Source organism: Camelina sativa, chromosome 9, assembly GCF_030686135.1.
Source record: "Camelina sativa cultivar CO46 ecotype springtype chromosome 9, ASM3068613v1".
In the NCBI taxonomy this organism is placed as follows: Eukaryota; Viridiplantae; Streptophyta; class Magnoliopsida; order Brassicales; family Brassicaceae; genus Camelina; species Camelina sativa.
In genome coordinates this window covers 19,666,053-19,676,654 of record NC_141888.1, presented here as the reverse complement: position 1 = coordinate 19,676,654, position 10,602 = coordinate 19,666,053, and the positions used below count along the sequence as shown (strand labels likewise).

General features: G+C 35.5%; 1 protein-coding gene and 1 long non-coding RNA gene across 2 annotated transcripts; one reads left to right on the top strand and one right to left on the bottom strand.

Annotated features, from left to right (window-relative positions):
- Nucleotides 1-6,950, bottom strand: LOC147938339 (uncharacterized). The gene is made up of 2 exons (XR_015565030.1): nucleotides 6,664-6,950; nucleotides 1-279 (listed from the first exon to the last, which is right to left on the bottom strand). It is a non-coding gene; the product is annotated as an uncharacterized LOC147938339 (long non-coding RNA).
- On the top strand, nucleotides 203-1,323 carry LOC104711015 (dof zinc finger protein DOF3.2-like). Its single transcript, XM_010427683.3, has 2 exons — nucleotides 203-338; nucleotides 430-1,323. The coding sequence occupies exons 1-2, from the start codon at nucleotides 315-317 to the stop codon at nucleotides 1,135-1,137; spliced, it is 732 nt and encodes a 243-aa protein (XP_010425985.1). The 5' UTR covers nucleotides 203-314; the 3' UTR covers nucleotides 1,138-1,323.
- Nucleotides 6,951-10,602: the final 3,652 nt, after the last annotated feature.

The window sequence follows — 10,602 nt, the reverse complement described above, 5'->3', positions numbered from 1 at the left end:
TAGACATGATAAATCTTTATTTTAAAAAACGGCTTCATGGGTTCACATCTCATGCTAAGAGTTGGATCACGTTATTCCCTCATACGGTAATTAACATTTATTAGTAACGTTAAAAATTGAAACAATATAATAATATTTATTGAGGTAAGCCACCAAATTGTCTAGCTACTTCCACATTATTTTTCTATATATAGAGAGATAAGATGCTTGGCTTTTCCTTTATCTCCACTCTCTTTTTCTCCTTTATCCCTCTTCGCTTTATCTCAGTCTCAATCTTCTCTACATTTCAAAGAAGCTTCTCAATTAGTTGAGATATGGATTACTCTTCGATGCATCAGGTACTAATTTTACATCACATTATAATGACTGTTTTGTTAGACAATTGAGTTTTGATTTTCGTTTGTATTTGTTTTTTTTTTTTTTTTATAGAATGTGGTGGGAGTATCTTCTTGTTCATCACAAGATTATCAGAACCAGAAGAAACCATCTCCGGCGACTAGGCCAGCTCCACCAGAGCAATCACTGAGATGCCCTCGTTGTGACTCCACCAACACTAAGTTCTGCTACTACAACAACTACAGTCTCTCTCAGCCTCGGTACTTCTGCAAATCTTGTCGGAGATATTGGACCAAAGGCGGGATCTTAAGAAACATCCCAATCGGTGGTGCTTACAGGAAACACAAACGCTCCACTTCCGCAACCAAAAGCCTCAGAACAACCCCTGAACCGACGACGACCCACGACGGCAGAACATTCTCGACGGCGAGTTTCGGCGGTTATAACAATAACATTAACAATGAACAGATGGATCTTGGGTTAGCATTTGCCTTGCTGAACAAGCAACCTCTAGGGGTTTCTTCACATCTAGGGTTCGGAAGCTCTCAGTCCCCAATGGGCATGGATGGCGTGTTTGGGACCACAAGCCACCAGATGCATAACGGAGGTTATGCGTTTGGGAATAGTGGAGGCGGAATGGAGCAGATGGTGACAAGTGATCCCAACAAAGTCTTGTGGGGATTCCCCTGGCAGATGAGTATGGGAGGAGGAGGGGGAAATGGTCATGTTGAACAGAATGATTCAGGAAGAGAGGTTTGGAGCAATACTGTCAACTACATTAATACTGGTGCTTTATTGTAGTCCATCTACTATAAAATGAATCATTTTCATTAGTTTTGGGGTTTGGTTAGGGTTTGGATTCTGGTCTTCTGGTTAGAGAGAGGGATAATATGAGTTTGAGGTTAATGGTGAAAGATAATATATATGGTGTGCTTCCTTCAAATATTTTCAATTACTTGGAAAATGAATTTGTGTTTTTTTTTGGCTTTGGTTCTGATCTTTTTTTTTTTGGTTTTTCTCTATGTTTTTTGTTTTCAGAAGAATTGAGCCAACTTTACCAAATTACCTACTTCTTGGTTAAATTTTTAAGGGGGTGTATTCAACTTGACATTTTAAGTGATTTGTGTGAAACTTACAAATTCTATGTTATTCAATCATGTATTTTAAAAAGTCTATTAAAATCCACTGTTATTGAACTGATGATTTAAAAATCTACTTTAAAATCTACTGTTATTCAAAATAGTTTGTGGATTTGGATTTTAATGATTTTTGAGATTCTGAAGGATTTATGTGGGATTTGTTTAGTTAAAAATAGAGAAATCCAAATAAAGAATTTTACAATAAATCATATCAACTTCCCTAAAATCTTTCAAAATTCCAAATTTTCTAAATCCCATCAAATCTTCCAAAATCATAGTTTCAATACACCCCCCTTAAGTTTAATTGTAAGAACATTGATATTAGACAAATACACATTTTAACCATATACAGTAGATGAAACCATAACATGCAAGAGTAAAATATACTACGTATATCATACATGAGGGAAGCTCCAATATAAAATCTGGCTTTTTAGTCTTCGGTTCGAACTTCGGATTCTTCATATAAAAACTTTCTATCTTTAGCCTAACAATGGACCAAAAGAAAAACAAAAATTGGACCAAAGTGAAAGCAATATTCTCTCGATGACCCAGGCAAAATGTTTGATCATAACTTGTATGAACGTTTTAGAAATTTTCAGTATATATATATCGTATGTCGAGGTTTATAAGCTTAATTTATATTGTGTCGTTCGAATGAGGGTTGCCGCATTATTCCCCCCTATACAAAGTTCATTCTCAACTTTCACACACAAATTTTTGGACTCTGAATAAAACATCGAAATAAAGTTGAGTCTTAATAAAACAACACACACTTATGTTTTTGTTATAATTCATACCTCTCTAATCGAATTAGATAATTTGTTACCTAAACCCGATTAAACCACAAATCCGCGTTTTAGTCAATCGTGATTATATCTACCCGTTTAATCATCCATGACCCGAGTTGCAAAACACGTCATATCCATCTTCTTCTTCCTTCTACAAAATCGATTAGAAAAGAGAGAAAATTAGGGTTAGGCAAAATTGGGGATTCAGGGTTTGCGATTCAAAAGTGGGGATTTGGGGATTTAGGTTTTTGGGTTTCTCAATTCATAGTATCAATCCTGATCTCAAAGCTTGAGCTTGTTTCTCGTCAAACTGATTCCGATGATCCCGATTTCGAAGTTCCAGAAAATGATATCAACGGCAAAGGTGATGGGGATAGTGACAGTGAGGGAGACAACGATGGTGATAGTGAGGGAGACGATGATGGTGGTAGTGAGAGAGACGACAATGGAGACTGTGAGGGAGAAGACAATAGTGATAATGAGGGAGATGACGACAACGAGAGTGAGAATGAGAGAGACGACAACGAGAGTGCAAATGAAGGAGAAGAGAATGAGCGAGATGATGTTAGACACGACGATGCTAATAGAGTCAATGACATATCAGAAGAAGAAAACAAAAATGAAAGGTATGAGTTTGAGGTAGAGGAAGCTGTAGCTAATTGGTTTGATGAAGGTAAGATTCGTCGTGATTCCATCCCAGATACTTCAGATGAGGATCCTGTGATTACTAGAGATAGAAAAATTAGGTTGGGAACAGATGATAGGTTTGGTATTGGTAGAACATTTCACACTGGTTTTGAGTTCAAAGAAGCAGTGTTACATTATGCATTAAAGAATAGGGCAAATCTTAGACAAAGTAGGTGGGAGAAGGATAAACTGGAGTTTAAGTGTGCTGGGAAAAAGAATTGTTGCTGGAAAATATATTGCTCATACGATCATCAAAAGCAATTGTGGGTTTTGAAGACTAAATGTACAGATCATACATGTACTCCGAATGGGAAATGCAAGCTGCTTAAAAGGTCAGTGAGTGGAAGGTTGTTCATGGACAAGTTGAGGATGCAGCCTAATTACATGCCTCTTGACATTCAAAGGCATATCAAGGAGCAATGGAAAATATCGAGTACTATTGGGCAATGTCAAACAGGTAGATTTCTAGCTCTCAAGTGGTTGAAAGATGAATATGCCCAACAATTTGCTCACCTTCGAGGATATGTTGCTGAAATCATAAGGTCAAACTCAGGATCAACAGTCAGAGAATGTAGATAATTGGCTTTGGTTTTTGAATTTATTGAAGGTTGACTTGAATCTAAAAGATGGCAGTGATTATATTATTATATCAGATCGATGCAAGGTAAGTGTAATTTTTTTTTTCAGCTTGTGTTAGATAAGTAAGAGAAAAGTTGTGGTTTAAGACTTATGGTTGCATTGTTTTTTTTTTTCTTTTTGCAGGGATTGATTAGTGCAGTTAAAAGTACATTGCCAAATGCTGAACACAGACCTTGTGTGAAGCATATTGTTGAAAACTTGAAGCAGAACCATGCAAATAAAGACTTGTTATAGAAGCATGTATGGAACTTAGCTTGGAGTTATAGCTCTGAAGAATATAAAGCTAACCTGGCCAAATTGAGAGCTTATAGTATGTCTTTGTATGAAGACGTCATGAAGGAGAAACCAAAGTCGTGGTGTAGAGCGTTTTTCAGGCTGGGCAGTTATTGTGAGGATGTGGATAACAATGCAACTGAGTCATTTAATGCAACAGTTGTCAAAGCTAGAGCAAAGTCATTGGTTCCTATGATGGAGACAATAAGAAGACAAGCAATGGCACGGATAAGTAAGAGAAAAAAAAAATTGGCAGATGGAAGAAAAACATATCTGAGTATGTTTCATATATTCTAGCAGAGGAAGAAGAAGATGCATTGAGATGTGAAATCACAAAAGGGACGCATGGCCAGTTTGAGGTTTGGGTAGATGGGAATTCAAACTCTATGAATTTGACTTCTGAAATACTCCCTCCGTTTTAAAATATAGGATGTTTTAAGCAAAGCACGCAGATTAAGAAGTCTTTACTTTTAACAAGTTCAACCAATCAGAAACAATACTACATAATATAAAATACTAAAGTAATCTAAAAGTTGCATTGAAATTTGAAAGCATCCTATATTATGAAACAAAAAACTTCTCCAAAACATCCTATATTTTGAAACGGAGGGAGTATAGGATTGCTCATGCTGCAAGTGGCAGGTCACTGGGATTCCATGTGAACATGCCTATGCAGCAATCATGGATATCGGTAAGGATGTTGAAGATTTTGTAGTTCCAATATTTGGTACTAAAGCATGGGAAGAACAATATGAAACAGGTCCTAACCCAGTTAGAGGTCCAACATATTGGATGACCCATGATTATGTATTAATAACCGCATCTCCAGAACCAATTCTACCTGGGAGAAAGAAAGGGCAGAAAAAGACTTTTAAGCGCAAGGAAGAAGAAGAAGAAGAAGAAGAAGAAGAAGAAGAAGAAGAAGAAGAAGAAGAAGAAGAAGAAGAAGAAGAAGAAGAAGAAGAAGAAGAAGAAGAAGAAGAAGAAGAGAAAAGATGAACCAAAGGTAATCAAACTAGGAAGGCAAGGAAGAGTAATGCATTGTAAATCATGTGGTGAAGCAGGTCATAATGCTGCTGGATGTAAGAAATTTCCAAAAGAGAAGAAGAATAAGAGTAAGAAACTAATCTCGGTTGATGAGGTATGTTTCATTTTGCAAAATATTTCGCTTTTCATTTATGAGGTCTGCTTCTATGTAAATAAATGAATTCACCTTGTGTATTAGGCTGATGGATCTACATTGCAAGCATTTAGAAGGAAAAGGACAAAGAAGACAAAAGAAATTAAGAAGAGTAAAAAGAGTAAAAAGAGTCAAGATGGAGCTACCTCTGAAGCACCATCACAAGGACCCGAAATACTCACATTTACACAACAAAGCAGTCAGTGGGAGCAATGGGATTAGTTGTAGAACTGAGGCTTTATCCTTTGTATGACAACCATATGTCTCTTTTGGATGTTGTTTGATTTGGATGTCTCTTTTGGATGTTGTTTGGTTAGGATGGATGTTCTTTAGGTTGTTTTTGGATGTTTGGCTACTCTTTTATCATATTGGATGTTTGCGTAATCAGATTACATGTCTGTTATTAGCATTCTCATGTATCATAAACCATGTCACAAACCATTTTTATTACACATTACCAACAGAAAACAACATTTGTTCCCCATATCTATACATGTGACTAACAATTACAGCCGCAACATCAGCATCTCGATGGAAAACCAATTACAACCGCAACACCAACAGATTATCCTTGGTCTTCGATGTGTATGTAATGATATCCTCCCCACATCTCGACGGAACACCAGCATCTCAACGGAAAACCAATGGGAGAACCCTGATGAGCCGAACTTGAAGCAGAAGAATAGCTCACAATTTCAAAAATCCCCAATTTTGCCTAACTCTAATTTTCTCTCTTTTCTAATCGATTTTGTAAGAAGAAGAAGATGGATACGACGTCGTTTAGCAACTCGGGTCATGGGTGATTAAACGGGTAAAAATAATCGTGATTGGATAAAACGCGGATTTGTGGTTTAATCGGGTTTAGGTAACAGATTATCTAATTCAATTAGAGAGGTATGAGTTAGAACAAAAACATAAGTTTGTGTTGTTTTATTAAAAATCAACTTTATTTTGATATTTTATTCATAGTCCAAAAGTTTGTGTGTGAAAATTGAGAATGAATTTTGTACAGGGAGAATAATGCGGCAACCTTTCGAATGACGATGAAAAATGTATATTGTTTATTTATTACACAAAAATATATCTAAATATATCTCAGCCAACCAGATCCAGTTGAAAGATTGTGGCGTGACAAAATCCTCGTAAGAATTGAACAAACTGCCAAAGTCTTTATTAAAAGGATATGATTTGTTTTGAATCCCCAAAAACGGTTTTAATTTGATATGTCTGTTGCCTTGGGACTAAATATCCGGATCTGAATCCGTATCCGCTCCGAAAAACCGGATATCCGGATAAGACGGATCCGGATATTAAGTATGTGTATCCGGCCGGATCCGGATACGGATCCGGATACTAACAAAATTTCAAACCGGATATCCGGATCCGTTTTAATATATATATTACATAATATCTAATGGATTTGGGCTTTATATTAGTGGACTCTTAAGTTTTAGTATTTGTATCTATTGGTCCAAGCCCATTAAAATGAAAACTACAGCAACCCTAGTAGACTAATCGATTCACATTTACTGAACAAAAGAAAAAAATCACCTTTTTTGATAGAAAAAAAGACTGGGATAGGAAACAAAACAGAATGTACAAGATTTTTAGCACATACCATAATAAGAAGAAGCAGGCGAAGCAGCTTCCTCGCTTCTAGCCCCTTTCTTAATTTTCATGACGGCTCTAATAGAAGATGGAGCCATGTTCTTCGATGATGGATGAGATTCTTTTTTTCCTTTTTGATTTCGGTTCTATTCCTCCTCCACGACCAACCTTCATCCCTCCTCCTGTTATATTTACGATGGCTAGCCCTCTTTCTTCAAAAAGAGAAACAAAATGAAAAACTTAATAGCAGTGAAGAGATTGAAGATCTGGCGAAAGAGGTTATTGAAGATCTGGCGTGGAGTGAAGATCCGGCGTGGCAGGACTTCTTTTGGGGGAGAAAGCAAGAAAAAAAAAAACCGAATCCGTGTATCCGCGAATATCCGGATTTTCGAACGGATATCTAAGACCCGGATATCCGGGGTCAACGGATACAAATTCGGAGAACAATACTTCATATTGTTCGGATACGGATCCGGATACCTCCAAAAACCCCGGATATCCGGATCCGTCTCTGGCCTAAGTATATTGTCTTTAGTGGTGTGATGGCTTTTCAAGAACTAATATTGGGAATGAGCAGTGGTGGAAGAGTCGGGAAGACTATTTGAAAATTAAACAAATTCTTAGTTCAAGTTATTCTGTTTCTTTTTAGGTCTATGAAGATCATAAAACAAAACAAAACAAAAACCTTATATTCAAAAAAAAGAAAACAAAAATGCACCGAGTAAAATAATTTATTTTTTGTTTAAACCCCAACCATGACTTAAAAAGTCCAAAACACCACGAAAATGAGTAATAATAATAGTATAATATACACACTTCAATTTTGTTTTTCTATTTGTTATCGATCTTAAGATCAATCATGATTACAGATTTAGAAAAGAAAACAAAATTTATTAGTTTAATTATGTGAAGAACGTACGCAAATAAACGATCCTTGATTCCAGTATGGAACTCTGTAAACATTACAGAAATAAAATTAGAAACGTTCTCAAACTCGAGCATCTAACACTTTTTACAATTGTATTTTTATAAATTCAAAAATATTTCTAGGCGATGACTTGGTGAAGATGGTGTCTTCTCCTTCGAATTGACCAGCTTTTTCAGCGTACCTAGACAACATCAAGGTTGACAAAACATAATTTTCAACTTTCTCCCTATTTCTTATTTCTAGAAACGCAAATATAAGTGCGGACTCTCTGGCACGCCAAGCACGTACCTCTCTGCATTATGTTTGTAAACAATTTTTCACCAAATTGGCTCGTTTGAGCTAATCTTTTGTTGAGAAAAAAAAAAATTCTAGGCGATGACAAATACTACGTTTATTGATATAAGTTACATCACATGCTATCACTAGTTTCCTTTGATGTGCTCTCATTTTAATTTCCTTTATAAAGAAAAAAAAAACATTTTCATTTTATTATATACTGTATTTTTCTTTTTGTAAAAAAGCTTATGAATTTAAACCATTTTTTGGTTTAAGTGTTATTTTAGCGCATGTGCAATGCTAATACTTTTTATGGGTTTGAATGGTAACTATGGTCAGGGCGGCCAAATCCATCTGCGGTTTGGACCGCTCTATTTTTAAAGCGGATTACAGACTACTGCGGACCAACTCTATTTATATGTAAAAGCAGTCCGCAGTTAGTCCGTTGCGGTCTTGTCTCTGCTTTATTTGGACCGCACCACTACACACTATATTTGCTGAATGGTAAATAAAAAGCGGTTCAGTCCGCAGACGGATTTGTCCGGCCCAACCGCTGCAACCATTCACACCTTATGTATCTTAACAGTTTTAACGAATGTCTTCGAAGTGACATTAATTGATTCTATAGTTAATAAGTTTATTTTCGTCAACAAAATAGAGAGTTTATTATTATATGTTAAAACTAAAATTCAGTTAACATTTATGAAACAAAACTACGAGTCATACCACGAGTTATTCGGGTTCCAGGTGTTTCATTGATGGTTCTTGGAAGGAAAGTGATTTTTTTTGCAGGAATAGGGTGGTTTTGTTCCCGTTATGAAGACCCCTCGCCAACTATGGAGGCTGCAAATCTCCGTCGTAGCTTGTCAGCTCTACACGCAGAGGTGGAAGCCTTGTTGTGGGCAATAAAGTGTATGATGGAAGCAAACAAGAGAGATGTAGTGTTCGTAACCGACTGCTCAGATTTGATGAAGATGGTGTTTTTTCCAGCAGAGTGGCCCGCCTTCTCAACATACCTAGAAGAGATCTAGAATGATAAGAAGAGTTTTTATGATTTTTCTTTAGTTTTAGTTTCTCGCCAAGCTAATACCAAAGCGGATAATTTGGTTCGTAAAGTACGGGCCAAACCGCTATTGAGTTTATTTGTAAATGATGTTTCTTCCCATTGGCTGTTTTAAGCTATTCATGACTGTTTTAAGCTAATCAGTTAAAGTTCTTAATCATATTGGCTGTTCATATGTAGATAAGTAGATTGATTAAGAACCCATGTTAATATGTGAGCTACATGTTCGATTGTTTGCAAAAACCTTAAAATTCAGTAAGACTATAAACCAGCCATGAATATTAAATTGTTAGTTATCAAACTCAAACAGCTTCAAAGATCATTTTTTGTAGCCCACTGGGCCTTATTAGGCCTAGGAAACGAGATTTCTAAATAATTATTTTGAACCAGCTAAACCGAAACAGAGGTCAATGATGTCGATGACCCCATCATCTTAAGCAAGAAGTCAGAAGTGGTTGCCTACGTTCAAACAAAAAGAAAAAGTCCTTAATAATCAGTAACTTCAAATGATCAAAATAAAAAATGTTTGAAACTTGTCTCTATAGTCTATACAGAACAACCTACGAACTATTTAAAGAAGTCCAATCTAACAGTACCGCTGAAAGATATGGTGAGCTGCCTATAACTCATCAGATCAATTAATCAAGTGTCTAAGATCAGATAATTCGCAATAAGCTCTCCTCACTTCAGCTAACAGGTCACAGCCCCCACGAAAATACGAAGATGGCCTCCATCTATGGTTTGAATGGAGAGCCTAACTCTCTCTTTTATAATTTCTGTTTTCAGTTTTAAAATCATTCGAAAGAAAGAAATGCATACAATATAACAAGAACTTTTTGTTTATTAACCGATGTAGCAGAATCTAGGATACGGACAAGTAAAATTTATTTATCTATCGTATACAAATTTATTTATCGTATACAAATTTATTTATCGTATAGATACATTGTGAATACTATTAATATAATCAGTTAGGTCGGTGGACGTGATTTATATTCAATTGACTATTTTAAGAAATGGACGTTATGACAACCCACTTTTGTATGTGTTCCATGCAAATTGATTTGAAACGAATAATTTACAAATACTGGAGAAAAGAGAATCGATTCCTTTGTATTGTCGCATTATTCCCCTACACGTCCGTAGCCTTACATATTTTTGTATTTGTTTTCTTGAATACGCCAAAGTGTAGTAGCTATGAAGCCCCTCTCATTTGTATTATATACCTAATCAGACGACGTAATATATCTTTTAGTATAAACCTTTTGTAGCATTTCGTTCTAGAGATTGGATGTAAGCTACTATTCTAAAAAAAACAGTGTCGCCTAAAACGGTAGGCGCTCATAAACAATAAAAATTATCTTTTAAACGTTAAATTTAGATGAACAAATTCTAACATTGTATAAATGTATTTTCAAAGTCTTATTTATAGTTTAGCATTTTCTAATTTCTGATGCTTTTATTTAACTTAATTTATTATATTATATTATATTTACAATGTTTATGATGTAAACACTTAAACCGTTTAAAACCGTTTAAAACCGTTTAAATTTTAATTAGTTTTGCAGATGTTAGACGCTGAATTGCTGCTTATTTAATGCCTAACACTCTATTAGATATAAATAGCTTTAATCCGTGGGTGTATTGAATGACTATTATTAAATAATTAAAAGTCATTTGGA